Below are 19,129 nucleotides of genomic sequence, written 5' to 3'. Positions count from 1 at the left end.
ATTATAATCCTAAAATATTTTCAGTAGGATATATGTGAATCAACCGGGCGTTTAAAAAACAGGGCCCTTCCCCCTTGTCCCCACACCCCTTCGGTGGACGCTTATTCTGTTCTCCCTTTCTGTTCTAGGCTCCTAACTGAACAAGCACACGAGGAACACCGGACCCGTTAACTATCGAAATACAGAACAGTAAGTAACTGACAGCTCGCTTTTCCAACCGGGTAATGAACATGGTAGCCGCTAGTCAAATTGTTTGGTGTAAGGGAGAGCTAATGTAAACGGTCAAGAAAATAAATGTTGGGACAGCCATGAGCGTCCAAGTCGGGCCCGACCGGCTAAATATGAATATCAACAGAAGCTGCGATATTCAGACATCAGAAAATACGTAATTTTTCAGAAATTCATTGCTAATGAATCTAGACGGGTGGCTATGACGTTTTAGTTTACAAATGCTTCAATTTGGAAGTGGCACCACCTGCCTCAATGTCTTGAGAGCGACGGAAGATGTCGACATGACGTATGTTATATCAGTGACAGTTAGCCGGTGACGTTAAATTGTTACATTGTAACATGGCCATCAAAGGAATAACACCGCTGTTGATACAATGTTTCAATGTGTTTTTTAACACTGTCTCAAATAACAACCTCTTATGTCTCTGTCCCCTTGTTATATGCTCTCAAGAATTGGAGAAGTGAGTAGCCTATTACATTAGTCTTTCTTTGTCATACGTTTAGTAAAATGTGGTTTAGGTTATTGATTATTAATTGAGTGACACAACGTTTATATTTTTTTCTTTGCAATCACGCAGTCTTAAAATAGTCCCCCGGCCCCAATCCGTATGTGCCACGAGGAACCAAAGGCACGTTTAGCCAATTCTTGAGGCTGTCACACTTTTATATTTAGGCCTTCTGTACACGCCTATGCTGTAGCCTATTCCCAAGGTGTTGATTTCCCGGTAGGCCGGTATGCAGTATTATAATGTTTGTTTGCTTAGTTCATGGCTCGCGGCGGAATGGATGAAAATAACGTGTTGCGCATTCTAATCACGAAAGTTGTTTGGTCTCACACACTCACCAAGGAAGGTGAGTTACATTCGTTTATTTTATTTGATATATAGGCCAACTATAAGGTGTTTTACATGCATATCATGCAGGAAATCATTTTCTTAACGGCCAAACTATCAAGATGTGAATAATTTTAACAATCAAAATAATCTCTAATATATATTGTTAATAGGACTACAGCCAACTACAGCCAAGTTGTTTCTATTAGTAGTACTAAAAAACGATTGGGGGAAAAAAACACATCTAGATGGCTATAAGGAAATGTGTTTCCTTTTTCACTATGGTATGAATTATGCATGATTTGCCCGCCATCAAAACCACAGCTTCATCCTGGACTGCTAATAACTCAAGTCTTTGCTGTGGCAGTTTATGTTGTGTAGTCTACTGTATAGAATCTAGGATTATATGATGTGTACACAGTACATGCAGAATGTGTCCCAAATTGCACCCTATTCCCTTTATAGTACACTACTTTTGACCAGAGCCTTAATGCACTATAAAGGGAATAGGGTGCAACTCGGGATGCTCAACATTGTGAGGTTGGTCCTACCTGCATTAGATCTGATTTATCATTCCAGTGCTGTTCCTGTTATCACGTCATTCATTCAACAACGCCCCCCCAGCAAACTTGCTGAGTGATCATATTTTATTTTCTGCCCTTTAAGGTTATGGAGCAACTTTTTCAGTTTGCATGCAGAATATGCATATTTTGAGATATATATATATATATATACTGCTCAAAAAAATAAAGGGAACACTAAAATAACACATCCTAGATCTGAATGAATGAACTATTCTTATTAACTACTTTTTTCTTTACATAGTTGAATGTGCTGACAACAAAATCACACAAAAATTATCAATGGAAATCAAATTTATCAACCCATGGAGGTCTGGATTTGGAGTCACACTCAAAATTAAAGTGGAAAACCACACTACAGGCTGATCCAACTTTGATGTAATGTCCTTAAAACAAGTCAAAATGAGGCTCAGTAGTGTGTGTGGCCTCCACGTGCCTGTATGACCTCCCTACAACGCCTGGGCATGTTCCTGATGAGGTGGCGGATGGTCTCCTGAGGGATCTCCTCTCAGACCTGGACTAAAGCATCCGCCAACTCCTGGACAGTCTGTGGTGCAACGTGGCGTTGGTGGATGGAGCGAGACATGATGTCCCAGATGTGCTCAATTGGATTCAGGTCTGGGGAACGGGCGGGCCAGTCCATAGCATCAATGCCTTCCTCTTGCAGGAACTACTGACACACTCCACACGCCACATGAGGTCTAGCATTGTCTTGCATTAGGAGGAACCCAGGGCCAATCGCACCAGCATATGGTCTCACAAGGGGTCTGAGGATCTCATCTCGGTACCTAATGGCAGTCAGGCTACCTCTGGCGAGCACATGGAGGGCTGTGCGGCCCCCCAAAGAAATGCCACCCCACACCATGACTGACCCACCGCCAAACTGGTCATGCTGGAGGATGTTGCAGGCAGCAGAATGTTCTCCACGGCGTCTCCAGACTCTGTCACGTCTGTCACATGTGCTCAGTGTGAACCTGCTTTCATCTGTGAAGAGCACAGGGCGCCAGTGGCGAATTTGCCAATCTTGGTGTTCTCTGGCAAATGCCAAACGTCCTGCACGGTGTTGGGCTGTAAGCACAACCCCCACCTGTGGACGTCGGGCCCTCATACCACCCTCATGGAGTCTGTTTCTGACCGTTTGAGCAGACACATGCACATTTGTGGCCTGCTGGAGGTCATTTTGCAGGCCTCTGGCAGTGCTCCTCCTGCTCCTTCTTGCACAAAGGCGGAGGTAGCGGTCCTGCTGCTGTGTTGTTGCCCTCCTACGGCCTCCTCCACGTCTCCTGATGTACTGGCCTGTCTCCTGGTAGCGCCTCCATGCTCTGGACACTACGCTGACAGACACAGCAAACCTTCTTGCCACAGCTCGCATTGATGTGCCATCCTGGATGAGCTGCACTACCTGAGCCACTTGTGTGGGTTGTAGACTCCGTCTCATGCTACCACTAGAGTGAAAGCACCGCCAGCATTCAAAAGTGACCAAAACATCAGCCAGGAAGCATAGGAACTGAGAAGTGGTCTGTGGTCACCACCTGCAGAACCACTCCTTTATTGGGGGTGTCTTGCTAATTGCCTATAATTTCCACCTGTTGTCTATTCCATTTGCACAACAGCATGTGAAATTTATTGTCAATCAGTGTTGCTTCCTAAGTGGACAGTTTGATTTCACAGAAGTGTGATTGACTTGGAGTTCCCTTTATTTTTTTGAGCAGTGTATATTGGCATTTGCTTGTGATTCAAGTTATTTAGTTGGCCATGATGGCATCTATTGGTTGCCATATAAAGAATATAAGTGGACCTGAATAGAGGCTGTTTATCCAGAGACATCTACTATTGGCTACCCTCCGACGTATGAGAATTCTAAGAACTCCAGAATATAACATTGGACATGAGGGGTTGTGTTCAGAAGGCATGAAATAGGAGTAAAACTTGTGAAACGGAGGCACTAGCCTGTACTCCTTGGTGAACACTTTGAAGATGTTTTCTCCTGTTTGTGCTCTTCGAACACAACCGGTGAAGTGAACATCGTTCAGTTCATCATTCATCCGACCTTGGTCTGCTGGATCTGGCTCTTTGTCTGTTCTTTTCCTTTCTCTTCCTGCATGCCTCAATGCATTCTGGGATTGATCCATTACAAAGCAAAAATGGCAGAGTCCAATGGATCAATTTATCTGTCTCTCTAAACTTCTCTCCTCTGTGTAACTAACCCTCTAGCCTGTCCCTTTCTCCCTCTTTCTCTGCTTCGGATCAAAGATGCTGTCTCAGTGGAACCCCCCGTGTTCAGCAATGGATCAGTCTGATCCTGATCTCCCTCCCAACCACTGCCAGGTGGACTGTACCAATGAGGTGGCAGAGGGGGGTCAGAGGAACAGGGGTGGTGTCTCTTTGTCCTCCCCAGAGAGCAGCAGCATGAATGGAGATGGCAACCGGAAACGCAGTGGGAAGAGCCGTCGCCGTCGGAAACGCTCCGCTCAACCCGACAACCACCCAGCATCCATTGCCGTGGAGATGCATCCGCCTTCACCACCTGGCCAGGGGGACAGTAGCCACGCCCCTGTCCTTGACTCCCCCAGCATGGTCCTGCTCGGCATGCGGTCTGAGTGTGAATCTGTGTGGTTTGACCGCGGTGTGTATGAGCAGGCTGAGAGTCTGTATCAGTGCTGGTTGGCACGCTCTGCCAACGGTGCGAAGACATGGCCAAGCAGCTCACCCTCGCTCTCTGCCCTGGTTGCTGACAACCACCCCACCTCGCCTCAACCCTCACCCTCACCCCCTGGCCCGAACCACCCAATCATCCCTCCAACCATAGTATCTGAAGAGCATTGTGTTTTTGCAGAGCCCCTGCTGCAGCCAGCAGCCCCAGATTTCCTGGCCCTCCCCGCAAACAGCGCCGCCACACCAGACGAGGGGTACCTGTCCCTGGCCCAGACCCCCCAGGCGGCATCCCCATTGACCTCGGCCCAGGCCCCTGGCCAGCTGATGAACGGTCTGCCCTGTCTCCCCGTGGAGCTGCTGAGGCACGTGTGGCTGCAGAAGCCTCTTTACGACCGGGCCGAGGCCGCCTTCTACCAGAACCTCTACGGCAACAACCGCTCTCATACCTGCAACAACCTGGATGGTGGAACCTCCACCTCACGTACCAACCCTAACGCTCACTCAAACTCCAGGGGTATTGGAGACCACCCACAGAGTCTTATGGAAGAGGAGGAAGTGTTAGAAGAAGCAGCCATGGTCTCACAGGGGAAGGCCGAAGTCTATCACTCTCTGCTCACCATTCAGGAGGAGGAGGAGCCTGCTGACGTCACAGATGAGGAAGGTGTGGCCATGTCAGTGGGAGGAGTCTGTTACTTCCTTCATCCGGACAGTGAGAGGGTGTGGCTAGACCGGGGACGCTACGAGGACGCAGAGAGATGTTTCTACGGTTATTACCAGAATGTACCTGTGGAGTCAACAGTAACCAACAGAGAGGAGGGGGCTCTTGGGGAAGAAGATACTGCGGCGTCCGCAATGTCATCGCCAGCATCACCGGTCGCATGCAACGGCCCTCTGAGGGACAAGTATGACCCATTCCAGGAGTCTTGACCTCCACAAACAAAACCAGCTTCATTTGATGATATCCTTTTCATTGTTTTCTGTTTTTATTTGCTCATTTGTCACTTTTTTTTTTGCTTTACCCTTTTCATTTTTTGACTTGCATGATTATTTCTTTTACTCAATGTTGGTGGTCTTCAGAGATTTATCCCAAAGGCACAACTTTGGTTTTATAAGTGTGGGTGTGGGGGGGGGCATAAATAAGAATAGAATGTTTCTAAACACTTCTACATTAATGTGGATGCTACCATGATTATGGATCATTCTGAATAAATCATGAATATCATACCCCCCCACACAAATGCTAACCTCCCCTGTCATTGTAATGGTTAGCATGATATATTTGTGCATCTGTAACTTTCTGACATGTCATTATTCACAATTCTTTCAGTGTTGGCTGTAATCTTGGTAGCATCCACATTAATGTAGAAGTGCTTGAAAGCGTTTGTTTTTATTTATAATAAAAGTGAATCAAATGACACGATACATTATTTACCATTCATTTCTATTGGGCACAAAATCTGAAACACAACCAAAACAAACAGCAAATGCATCCAACAAATTTGTAGCGTCACAAGCTTGATATAGTCATTGAACTCTATGAATGTGGGACCAAATGTGGGGGGGAAACTATGCACAACAAGTGTTGTAATTTCTAAACGGTTCCCCAACCTTCCAATTAATGGCAATGCATTTCTTAGCCACTATGAATGCTAGGTTACACAGTTTCTTCTGATAAGTCTCCAGTGTCAACATTTCCAAGCAAACAAAAACAGGGAGAATCTGTACACATGCTGAGATAAAATAACATACTCTTTTCCAGCCATCTCAAGAGCATAATATATTGAAATATGTCCCCTTTTGTGTTTTACACCTCCAGCAGAGGAATAAAATTTCTGAGTGCCTGGTATTCAGTTACACTGGCATATAGTATGTTTTATGGACGGTCTTAAATGGCTATAATTTATGTCTGAGATGATATGAACATGACTGGGCATTCTAACATATCTGTATCCATTCATCAGTACTGTCTCCCAGGTCTTCCTCACATTTTTGTTTAACATGTTTTGTGTCATCAGGAAAAGCCTCTATCAACCCTTAACACAGTTTGGAAATCAACTTTAGAGGTTTGTCAGACTGCCTTAAAATAGTTTGTCTTTGCAGCTTCAGGCTTGTCCAGTGTTTGCTGCACATAGAGAACAAAGTGTTGCATCTGCAAAAGTTCACCTCAGCGCTGTCAGACTGGTCTTCCCTGGTTGCCTGACTCTGCTGAGACCCCTGTCACCATCTGATCCTGCTAAGACATGATGAGCATAGTGTTGTGTACTGACTGCATCATGACAGTAAAGCCTGTAGAGCTGATTATACAGTGTCAGTGTGAAAAGTAGGGAATTGGCTAGGGAAACTGGCAGATGAATAATGTTATTGCTGTACTGACTGTGATTGGAGCAAAAATAATATCTAACGTTAGCCAACTTTTGACTAGCTGTAATGGTACATCAACAGGTGAAAACAAGCCAAGTTCATTTACTTCTGTTGAAACAGGACAAAACTTAGGCTACAAAACATTTCCATACACACAACAGCTGTTAGATACTACAGTGCCTTGCAAAAGTATTCATCCCCCTTGACGTTTTTCCTATTTTGTTGCGTTACAACCTGTAATTTAAATGGATTTTTATTTGGATTTCATGTAATGGACACACACAAAATAGTCGAACTTGGTGAAGTGAAAGGGAAAAAATAACTTGTTTCAACAAATTAAAAACGGAAAAGTGGTGCTTGCATATGTATTCACCCCCTTTGCTATGAAGCCCCTAAATAAGATCTGGTGCAACCAATTGCCTTCAGAAGTCACATAATTAGTTAGATTGCACACAGGTGGACTTTAAGTGTCACATGATCTCAGTGTATATATATACACCTGTTCTGGAAGGCCCCAGTGTCTGCAACAACACCAAGCAAGTGGCACCAAGGAGCTCTCCAAACAGGTCAGGGTCAAAGTTGTGAAGAAGTACAGATTAGGGGTGGGTTATAAAAAAATATCCAAAACTTTGAACATCCCACAGAGCACCATTAAATCCATTATAAAAAAATTGAAAGAATATGGCATCACAACAAACCTGCCAAGAGAGGGCCACCCACCAAATCTCACGGAGCAGGCAAGGAGGGCATTCATCAGAGAGGCAACAAAGAGACCAAAGAGCTGCAAAGCTCCACAGTGGAAATCTGTCCATAGGACCAATTTTAGCCGTACAGAGCTGGGCTTTACGGAAGAGTGGCCAGAAAAAAGCCATTGCTTAAATTAAAAAAATAAGCAAAAACATTTGGTGTTCGCCAAAAGGCATGTGGGAGACTCCCCAAACATATGGAAGAAGGTACTCTGGTCAGATGAGACTAAAATGTAGCTTTTTGGCCATCAAGGAAAATGCTGTGTCTGGCGCAAACCCAACACCTATCACGCTGAGAACACCATCCCCACAGTGAAGCATGGTGGTGGCAGCATCATGCTGTGGGGATGTTTTTCATCGGCAGGGACTGGGAAACTGGTCAGAATTGAAGGAATGATGGATGGCGCTAAATACAGGGAAATTCTTGAGGGAAACCTGTTTGTCTTCCAGAGATTTGAGACTGGGATGGAGGTTCACCTTCCAGCAGGACAATGACCCTAAGCATACTGCTAAAGCAACACTCGAGTGGTTTAAGGGGAAACGTTTAAATATCTTGGAATGGCCTAGTCAAAGCCCAGACCTCAATCCAGTTGAGAATCTGTGGTATGACTTAAAGATTGCTGTACATCAGCGGAACCCATCCAACTTGAAGGAGCTGGAGCAGTTTTGCCTTGAAGAATGGGCAAAAATCCCAGTGGCTAGATGTGTCAAGCTTATAGAGACATACCCCAGGAGATTTGCAGCTGTAATTGCTGCAAAAAGGTGTCTCTACAAAGTATTGACTTTGGGTGGGGGGTGAATAGTTATGCACCGCTGTTTAAAAAAAATTAAAATAAAAAAATTGTTATTTCTTGTTGGTTTCACCCCCAAAAATATTTAGCATTTTCAAAGTGGTAGGCATGTTGTGTAAATCAAGTGATACAAACCCCTAAAAAATCTAGTTTAATTCCAGGTTGTAAGGCAACAAAATAGAAAAAATGCCAGAGGGGTGAATACTTTCGCAAGCCATTGTACCTGACAGATGGCTTGTGTTGAACTGGCTGTGGTAGCTACTAGCTAGCTTATGTTAGTTCATTCTCTCCAGACAGATCTTAAGTCAAGATGGAATGAAACATTAGCTAACATTACATGTCAGTTACACTACTAGCTCAGCACTGGGAAAACATATTTTTTGTTAAGTCAAACAGCACTTACTTTGCCAGCTACATCAATCAAATAAAGAGTAGCACATTTCTGCTCTGCTTGGTTTTATCACTCCAGAGAAAAAGCACAGCACACACAGACAACAGCTGCCTCTGTTTGCATGCTCTGTGGTGTCTGCAGAGTCTTAAATCCAGCCGTCTGAAACCACCAAACAGCCTACCTGACCGCTCTGAGGCATCCGCATGGTCCTAAAGCACAACGATGCTGCTTTTTGTATCACAATCCAATGATAAAACTGGGGGGACAAATATGCAGTACCCAGTGAAAGTCGTGCCCCTAATTTATCTTACTTCTAAGGATTGTCTGTAGTGGGACACATATGGTTAAAACAGAGGGATACAAACAGTCTAATGGACTCACTGAATTACTAAACATTAGATCCCTTTCTCCTCCCTCTTCTGTCCCTCTCTCTTCTCATATCTGCTTCCTCTCCCTCTCTGTAGCACCATGAGTGCAGCATTAGACTACCTAGCTCAGGAGAAGATCTGGTTTGATAAACCTCACTACGATGAGGCAGAGAGATATTTCTACGAACGCATGAACGGCACCTCACACCCAGCACAAGTAGGTTGTTTCTCTCTCTCTCTGTGTGTGTGAGAGAGAATCGCCTCTTCCTCACACGTGTCTCCACCTCTCTGGTGTGTGTGTACATCAGTGTTTGACCTGGTCCCTGTACTTTACCCTATAGGAGCTGGTGGGAGCCAACAGCATCCTGCAGGACATAGCCCGGGCCAGGGAAAACATCCAGAAGTCTCTAGCAGGAGTGAGTGTAATGTAATACACATCTGAGCCTTCACACACCCCATCTCTCCCACTATCTGCTTTAAAGCTGCACTGAAAGTAAGATCATCACCTTTTTAATATACAGTACTGTGCAAAAGTTTTAGGCATGTGTGTAAAAATGTTGGAAAGTAAGAATGCTTTCAAAAATAGACATGTTAATATATTATATGTATCAATTAACTAAATGCAAAGTGAGTGAACAGAAGAAACATCTCAATCAAATCCATATTTGGTGTGACCACCCTTTGCCTTCAAAACAGCATCAATTCTTGTAGGTACACTTGCACAAAGTCATTTGTAGGCATAGGTGTAAGATTGAACAATTATACCAAACATGTGCTAATCAATTCAATATGTAGGTTGAAACACAATCATTAACAGAAACAGCTGTGTTGGAGGAATAAAACTGGGGGAGGACCAGCCAAGCTCAGCTAACAAGGTGAGTTTGCTGAAGACAGTTTACTGTCAAAAGTCATACACCATCGCAAGACAGAGCACAGCAACAAGACACAAGGTAGTTATATTGCATCAGCAAGGTCTCTCCCAGGCAGAAATTTCAAGGCAGACAGGGGTTTCCAGATGTGCTGTCCAAGCTCTTTTGAAGAAGCACAAAGAAACAGGCAACATTGAGGACCGTATGGCAGCAGGTGCTCTGGACTGATGTCAAAATGTGAAATATTTGGCTGTAGCAGAAGGTAGCTTGTTCGCCGAAGGGCTGATAGAGGTACACGAATGAGTGTCTGCAGGCAACAGTGAAGCATGGTGGAGGTTCTTTGCAAATTTGGGGCTTCATTTCTGCAAATGGAGTTGGGGATTTGGTCAGAATTAATGGTCTCCTCAATTACAGGTAGATACTTATCCGTCATGCAATACCATCAGGGAGGCATCTGATTGGCCCCAAATTTATTCTGCAGCATGACAACGACCCCAAACATACAGCGAAAGTCATTAAGAATTATCTTCAGTGTAAAAGGAGTCCTGGAAGTGATAGTACGGCTCCCACAGAGCCCTGATCTCAACATCATCGAGTCTGTCTGGGATTACATGAAGAGAGAGGAGCACCCGAGGCTGTCTAAATCCACAGAAGAACTGTGGTTAGTTCTCCAAGATGTTTGGGCCAACCTACCTGCCGAGTTCCTTCAAAAACTGTGTGCAAGTGTACCTAGAAGAAATTATGCTGTTTTGAAGGCAAACGGTGCTCACACCAAATATTGGTTTGATGTAGATTTTTGTTCTGTTCATTCACTTTGCATTTTGTTAATTGATAAATATAAACTATTAATGTCTATTTTTGAAAGCATTCTTACTTTACAGCATTTTTTCACTCCTGCCTAAAACGTTTGCATGGTACTGTAGATCATATTTTGTAGTGTGTTACCTGGTCCAAGACCCCACCCACACACATGTTCAAATGTATGTGAACACCTGCTCGTCTAACATCTCATTCCAAAATCATGGGCATTAATATGGAGTTGGTCCCGTCTTTGCTGGCTGCTAAAACAGCCTCCACTCTTCTGGGAAGGCTTTCCACTAGATGTTGTAACATTGCTGCTGGGACTTGCTTCCAATCAACCACCAGAGCATTAGTGAGGTTGGGCACTGATGTTGGGCGATTAGACCTGGCTCGCAGTCAACGTTCCAATTCATCCCAAAGGTGTTTGATAGGTTTGAGGTCAGGACTCTGTGCAGGCCAGTCAAGTTCTTACATCCCAATCTCAACAAACCATTTCTGCATGGATCTCGCTTTGTGCATGGGGGCATTGTAATGCTGAAACAGGAAAGTGCCTTCCCTAAACTGTTGCCACAAAGTTGGAAGCACAGAATCATCTAGAATGTCATTGTATGCTGTAGCATTAAGATTTCCCTTCACTGGAACTAAGGGGCCCGAACCATGAAAAACAACCCCAGACCATTATTCCTCCTCCACCAAACGTTACAGTTCAAATCAAATTGTATTTGCCACATGCGCCGAATACAACAGGTGTAGACTTTACTGTAAAATTCTTACATATAAGCACTTAACCAACAATGCAGTTCAATATTAAATATTTACTAAATGAAGTGTAAAATAAAAACCAACAAAGTTGCCACTATGCATTGGGGCACGTAGCGTTCTCCTGGCATCTGCCAAACCCAGATACGTCCATCAGACTGCCAGATGAAGCGTGATTCATCACTCCAGAGAATGCGTTTCCACTGCTCCAGAGTCCAATGGCAGTGAGTTTTACCCCACTTCAGCCGACACTTGGCATTGCACATGGTGATCTTTGGCTTGTGTGCTGCTGCTTGGCCATGGAAACCCATTTCATGAAGCTCCCAACGAACAGTTGTTTCCAGAGGTAGTTTGAAACTCTGTAGTGAGTGTTGCAACCGAGGACAGACAATTTTTCTAAAGCGGTCCTGTTCAGTGAGCTTGTTGCTCCTAGACATTTCCACTTCACAATAAAAGCACTTACACTTAACCGCGGCAGCTCTAGCAGGGCAGAAATGTGAATAACTGACTTGTTGAAGGGTGGCTGGCATCCTATGACGGTGCCACGTTGAAAGTCATTGAGCTCTTCAGTAAGGCCATTCTACTGCTAATATTTGTCTATGGAGATTGCATGGCTGTGCTCTATTTTATACACCTGTCACCCAACGGGTTTGGCTGAAATATCCATATATATATACACTGCTCAAAAAAATAAAGGGAACACTTAAACAACACAATGTAACTCCAAGTCAATCACACTTCTGTGAAATCAAACTGTCCACTTAGGAAGCAACACTGATTGACAATAAATTTCACATGCTGTTGTGCAAATGGAATAGACAACAGGTGGAAATTATAGGCAATTAGCAAGACACCCCCAATAAAGGAGTGGTTCTGCAGGTGGTGACGACAGACCACTTCTCAGTTCCTATGCTTCCTGGCTGATGTTTTGGTCACTTTTGAATGCTGGCGGTGCTTTCACTCTAGTGGTAGCATGAGACGGAGTCTACAACCCACACAAGTGGCTCAGGTAGTGCAGCTCATCCAGGATGGCACATCAATGCGAGCTGTGGCAAGAAGGTTTGCTGTGTCTGTCAGCGTAGTGTCCAGAGCATGGAGGCGCTACCAGGAGACAGGCCAGTACATCAGGAGACGTGGAGGAGGCCGTAGGAGGGCAACAACCCAGCAGCAGGACCGCTACCTCCGCCTTTGTGCAAGGAGGAGCAGGAGGAGCACTGCCAGAGCCCTGCAAAAGGACCTCCAGCAGGCCACAAATGTGCATGTGTCTGCTCAAACGGTCAGAAACAGACTCCATGAGGGTGGTATGAGGGCCCGACGTCCACAGGTGGGGGTTGTGCTTACAGCCCAACACCGTGCAGGACGTTTGGCATTTGCCAGAGAACACCAAGATTGGCAAATTCGCCACTGGCGCCCTGTGCTCTTCACAGATGAAAGCAGGTTCACACTGAGCACATGTGACAGACGTGACAGAGTCTGGAGACGCCGTGGAGAACGTTCTGCTGCCTGCAACATCCTCCAGCATGACCGGTTTGGCGGTGGGTCAGTCATGGTGTGGGGTGGCATTTCTTTGGGGGGCCGCACAGCCCTCCATGTGCTCACCAGAGGTAGCCTGACTGCCATTAGGTACCGAGATGAGATCCTCAGACCCCTTGTGAGACCATATGCTGGTGCGGTTGGCCCTGGGTTCCTCCTAATGCAAGACAATGCTAGACCTCATGTGGCTGGAGTGTGTCAGCAGTTCCTGCAAGAGGAAGGCATTGATGCTATGGACTGGCCCGCCCGTTCCCCAGACCTGAATCCAATTGAGCACATCTGGGACATCATGTCTCGCTCCATCCACCAACGCCACGTTGCACCACAGACTGTCCAGGAGTTGGCGGATGCTTTAGTCCAGGTCTGGGAGGAGATCCCTCAGGAGACCATCCGCCACCTCATCAGGAGCATGCCCAGGCGTTGTAGGGAGGTCATACAGGCACGTGGAGGCCACACACACTACTGAGCCTCATTTTGACTTGTTTTAAGGACATTACATCAAAGTTGGATCAGCCTGTAGTGTGGTTTTCCACTTTAATTTTGAGTGTGACTCCAAATCCAGACCTCCATGGGTTGATAAATTTGATTTCCATTGATAATTTTTGTGTGATTTTGTTGTCAGCACATTCAACTATGTAAAGAAAAAAGTATTTAATAAGAATATTTCATTCATTCAGATCTAGGATGTGTTATTTTAGTGTTCCCTTTATTTTTTTGAGCAGTGTATATATATATATATTACACACACAGAACCAGTCAAAGGTTTGTACACCTACTCGTTCAAGGGTTTGTATTTGTACTATTTTCTACATTGTAGAATACTAGTGAAGACATCAAAACTATGTAATAACACATATGGAATCTTGTAGTAACCAAAAACTGACAGCTTTGCACACTCATTCTCTCAACCAGCTTCATGAGGTAGTCACCTGGAATGCATTTCAATTAACAGGTGTGCCTTGTTAAAAGTTCATTTGTGGAATTTCTTTCCTTAATGCGTTTGAGCCAATCAGTTGTGTTGTGACAAGGTAGGGGTGGTATACAGAAGATAGCCCTATTTGGTAAAAGACCAAGTCCATATTATGGCAAGAACACTTCAAAAAAGCAAAGAGAAATTACAGTTCAACATTACTTTAAACCATGAAGGTCAGTCAATACAGAAAATGTCAAGAACTTTGAAAGTTTCTTCAAGTGCAGTCGCAAAAACCATCCAGCGCTATGATGAAACTGGCTCTCATGAGGACCGCCACAGGAAAGGAAGACCCAGAGTTACCTCTGCTGCAGAGGATAAGTTCATTAGAGTTAACTGCACTTCAGATTTCAGCCCAAATAAATGCTTCACAGAGTTCAAGTAACAGACACATCTCAACATCAACTGTTCAGAGGAGACTGCGTGAATCAGGCCTTCATGGTCGAATTGCTGCAAAGAAACCACTACTAAAGGACACCAATAGGAAGAAGAGACTTGCTTGGGCCAAGAAACACGAGCAATGGAAATCTGTCCTTTTGGTCTGAGTCTAAATTTCTGATTTTTGGTTCCAACCACTGTCTTTGTGAGATGCAGAGTAGGTGAACGGATGATCTCCGTGTATATGGTTCCCACCTTGAAGCATATGTGTTATTTCATAGTTTTGATGTTTTCACTATCATTCCACAATGTAGAAAATAAAGAAAAATCCTTGAACAAGTAGGTGTGTTCAAACTTTTGACTGGTTGTGTGTGTGTGTGTGTGTGTGTGTGTGTGTGTGTGTGTGTGTGTGTGTGTGTGTGTGTGTGTGTGGAGATATATCTTTACTGAACTGGCCATATCCACCCAGCTAAGACTGTTTCACAGCAACATTCTGTTTTGACTGCAGCTAGTTGTGTTTATGTTGACCCTGAGCTGCTGACAAGAACCTTTAATACCCTGGGTTGTAGTCATTAGTGCATGCAATGGAAATAGTTTTGCAATGAAAACAAGTTTCTTATTGGACAAGTTAAGGTAATCGTGCCACATTTCAGTTGGTTTTCTTCCTTTTTGTTTCCAGTGAATACAACCCAGGCCTATCACTTGCACTTAGAGAACAAACAGGTGTGTTTTTGATTTTCATGCTCTGGTTTAGCTAACATGAAATCCAAAAGTGTGATTTCACGAGCCATCAAGTGTTTTTGTCTATGGTTCATTTCAGCCCTAGCCATTCCTGCATGTTTCAGTAGCATGTTGTGGCTCGTAACGCTGGTTTAAGCCTCAGGGGTGTGTGTGGGTTTATGCAGGTATAACCTGCTGAGGCAAGACTTCTGTTTGTATGATTTCTTGCGTGACTGACTTAACCCTTCATTCCTCTGCCTGATCCCTCCTGTAGACCAGTCCTGGGTATACCTCTGCCTGATCCCTCCTGTAGACCAGTCCTGGGTATACCTCTGCCTGATCCCTCCTGTAGACCAGTCCTGGGTATACCTCTGCCTGAACCCTCCTGTAGACCAGTCCTGGGTATACCTCTGCCTGATCCCTCCTGTAGACCAGTCCTGGGTATACCTCTGCCTGATCCCTCCTGTAGACCAGTCCTGGGTATACCTCTGCCTGAACCCTCCTGTAGACCAGTCCTGGGTATACCTCTGCCTGATCCCTCCTGTAGACCAGTCCTGGGTATACCTCTGCCTGATCCCTCCTGTAGACCAGTCCTGGGTATACCTCTGCCTGATCCCTCCTGTAGACCAGTCCTGGGTATACCTCTGCCTGAACCCTCCTGTAGACCAGTCCTGGGTATACCTCTGCCTGATCCCTCCTGTAGACCAGTCCTGGGTATACCTCTGCCTGAACCAACTTCGCCAAACGGGGGATGATTTAACAAAAGCGCATTTGCAAAAAAAGCACAATCGTTGCACGACTGTACCTAACCATAAACATCAATGCCTTTCTTTACTACTGAAAGCTCCTCTGATCATCACCAAGACCTTAGACTCGGGATGGGCAATGTTAATCGGATATCCGAACTGACGTTTGTATTCTAACACTTGTGAGCGTATTCATTTGTCCCCAAAAATTTTAGGCCTATGAAAAAGCTAAAAATAATGAAGAAGCTTTATCTAAAAGTATTTTCAAGCTCATTTTCTATCTTGTTGGGTTTTACAGGAAAATACATTTTACTATCATGGTGCTTTTAGCCCCCCGGTCAGCCCTGACAATGGTATGCTGTTTTCCCCACTTCAATTGGTGATTTACCCTACAGGCACGCACCAACGGAGTTTCCACAAGACCTTACACAGATCAATGCAAAACACTCACCAGAACTTTTTGTGAAAACTGAATCAGTTCCATGATGGTGAACATCATCCTAGGCTAACGGCAACAGTTGAAGAGAAGTCTGAAAACAGCACATTGTCTGCTTTTGTGGCATTTTCTGTCTTTCTAATTGGTCGAGTAGTATTTTAATTTTAAATGTTGACTATCTGGATATCCAAATGTTGTTTTATATTATTCGAATAGTTAAAAAATTGCTAATGCCCATCCTTTCCACACTCTTTCTTCCTGAGTGGGAGGAGCGTTGCATTAGCTGTAATTGTAGCTGTCATTCATTGTCTATTCGCTCTCTGCCAACAGCTGTATTTATTTATGAACACAACATGTGACAGATCTGTTGTTTACCCTATTGTGTCTTCGATTTAACTGATCATGTTACCTGAGTTTGGCCAGTAGAGGTTGCTGGTGATCTGCTTACAGTAACATGTTGACTTTCGTGTGTGTGTGTGTGTGTGTTTTGTGTTCAGAGTGCAGCTAATGGGACAGGAGATCAAGGGGAACTCGTCACACAGATCAAGATCCTGGAGCTAGAGAACCACAGTCTGCACCAAGGTGTGTGTGGCATCTGTGTATCTTACTCAAAGGTACGCGTGTGCTTCCTTCCATGTGATCTTACTGACTCTCTTTCCCGTGTGTGTCTCTGTCAGTGGTGGAGGACCTGCGGTCAGCTCTGTCTAAGTTGGAGTGTCGGGTATCGGTCCTGGAGAAATTCCCATCGCCAGCCCCAGCCCCAGTCCCTGCAGCCCCCTGTACAAATGTAAGTCCCTCTCACGCTGGTCCTGTGTGGCTGAGTTAGGAAGAGCATGGCGCTAGCAAAAACAAGGTTGTGGGTTCATTTTCCGCAAGGATCACATGCATGTAATCAATCACACATTTTTGTGTAAATTGCTTTGGATAGAAGCATATGCTTAGTGGCCATTGTCTTCCGACAGATGGCATCATTTTAAGGAGACGAGTAGCTATGGACTATTATTAGTGCAGACTGAGTTGTTGTACTTTCTGGCAGGACACAATGTTAACTGGCATATATTTTTCTCATATTATTGGTCTGCTCCTCACCTCCTCAGGCCACATCTGTCAAGCAGAAGACGACCAGTGCTCCAGTTGAGGAGGAGGATGATGATGATGATATGGACCTGTTTGGCAGTGATGAGGAGGAGGATGCGGAGGCCGAGCGAATCAAAGAGCAGAGGCTGAAAGAGTACGCAGAGAAGAAGGCTAAGAAACCTATCCTCATCGCAAAGTCTTCTATCCTATTAGACGTCAAGCCTGTACGTCACAGTCCCCACCCACTCTTCCTAACGCTCTCTCCATCAGTAGACAGTATTTTATAAATATTTATGATGGTATATTTGTTCCAGTGTGTTTTCATGACATTCAAATCTTTCTTCATGTCTTCCGGTTATGTTATTCCCCTTTTTCTCCACCTTCCCCTCTCTCTGCTCTCCCTTTTGCTCTCTCAGTGGGATGATGAAACAGACATGGCTAAGCTGGAGGAGTGTGTGAGGTCTGTTGTTGCTGACGGTCTGCTGTGGGGTCAGTCTAAGCTGGTTCCAGTGGGTTATGGTATCAGGAAGCTACAGATCCAGTGTGTTGTTGAGGACAACAAGGTGGGGACAGACCTGCTAGAGGAGGAGATCACCAAGTTTGAGGACTACGTGAGTGCAGGCATGATTCTCAGACACACACACACACACACACACACACACACACACACACACACACACACACACACACACACCTCTCTTTGACAATATACTATACTGTATGACCTTGTACGGTTATCTTAACCAAATGAGAGACGGTTGGAAACTGTTATGTAGTTTATCTTGATGAATGTTCTCTATTCTTTTGTTCTACAGGTCCAGAGTGTCGACGTAGCAGCTTTCAACAAGATTTGATTCAACCCTCTTCCACGTCATTGGGCCCGTCCCACATGGCACCCTATTCTCTATATTGTGCATAACTATTGATGAGAACTCTATAGGCCCTGGTCAAAAGTAGTGCACTATATAGGGAATAGTGTCATTTGGGACTTGGCCATGTTCCCTGTCCATTCATCGCTGCTGTTTGTGTCACATGGTTAATAATAAAGAGCTTTTGGTGCACTTGAACTCCTCTCTTTTCTCTCTCTCTGGGTATTCACACATGTAAGGGTTAGGAACCACTGTAAATTACCATTTATTGTGAAATTCATGGACAAAGTTTGGTTTGTCATGTGTTAATAAAAGGGTCAAATCCATCCCTAGATGAGGTAGCAGCATTCTCCTACAAGATACATTGGAGTGTACAAAGCATTAGGAACACTTGCTCTGTCATGACAGACTAACCAGGTGAATATAGATGAAAGCTATGCTCCCTTTATTTATTGATGTCACCGGTAAAATCAAATGCAATCTGTGTAGATGAAGGGGAAGAGACAGGTTAAAGAAGGATTTTTAAGACCATTGAGATGGATTGTGTGTGTGTGCCATTCAGAGGTTGTATGGGCAAGACAAAAGATTAAAGTGCTTTTGAATGGGGTATGGTAGTATGTCGTGGGAATTCAGTACTGAGAGACATTTGGTCATTGCTTCAAACAATCATCTTTATTTAATATCGATTTAATTATTGCAATAATGAGGCTGGCCAGGTGCACCAGTTTGATTGTCAAGAACTGCAACGCTGCCAAGTTTTTCAAGCTCAACAGTTTCCCGTGTGTATCAAGAATGGTCCACTACCCAAAGGACAACCAGCCAACTTGACACAACTGTGTGAAGCATTGGAGTAAACATGGCCCAGCATCCCTGTGGAATGCTTTCAAGACCTTGTCGTCCATGCCCTGATTAATTGAGGCTGTTCTAAGAGCAAAAGAGGGTGCAACGCCTTATTAGGATGGTGTTCCTAATGTTTTGTACACTCTGTGTATATCAGAGCCATTGATATGCAAT

General features: G+C 44.6%; 1 protein-coding gene across 2 annotated transcripts; it reads left to right on the top strand.

The window, feature by feature from the left end:
* The first annotated feature begins 68 nt into the window (after positions 1-68).
* LOC120055006 (elongation factor 1-delta-like) lies at positions 69-18,307 on the top strand. Of its 2 annotated transcripts, none has more exons than XM_039002833.1 (8): positions 69-189; positions 9,054-9,174; positions 9,299-9,373; positions 16,667-16,751; positions 16,847-16,956; positions 17,267-17,470; positions 17,663-17,857; positions 18,062-18,307. In XM_039002833.1, exons 2-8 carry the CDS (start codon positions 9,058-9,060, stop codon positions 18,098-18,100), a joined length of 825 nt encoding a protein of 274 aa, XP_038858761.1. In that variant the 5' UTR covers positions 69-189; positions 9,054-9,057; the 3' UTR covers positions 18,101-18,307. The 2 variants fall into 2 exon arrangements, with proteins under 2 accessions (XP_038858761.1, XP_038858762.1); XM_039002834.1 differs by lacking the exon at positions 69-189 and adding an exon at positions 3,389-5,202.
* Positions 18,308-19,129: the final 822 nt, after the last annotated feature.

The sequence above is a fragment of the Salvelinus namaycush genome, chromosome 10 (assembly GCF_016432855.1).
Source record: "Salvelinus namaycush isolate Seneca chromosome 10, SaNama_1.0, whole genome shotgun sequence".
In the NCBI taxonomy this organism is placed as follows: domain Eukaryota; kingdom Metazoa; phylum Chordata; class Actinopteri; order Salmoniformes; family Salmonidae; genus Salvelinus; species Salvelinus namaycush.
This window is presented reverse-complemented; position numbering and strand designations above follow the sequence as displayed.

Coding starts and splice junctions, on each gene's coding strand:
- LOC120055006 (XM_039002834.1), top strand. CDS start 3,899: ATGCTGTCTCAGTGGAACCCCCCGTGTTCAGCAATGGATCAGTCTGAT. Junction 9,374..16,666: donor TCCAGAAGTCTCTAGCAGGA/GTGAGTGTAATG, acceptor TTTTGTGTTCAG/AGTGCAGCTAATGGGACAGG. Junction 17,858..18,061: donor TCACCAAGTTTGAGGACTAC/GTGAGTGCAGGC, acceptor TTTGTTCTACAG/GTCCAGAGTGTCGACGTAGC.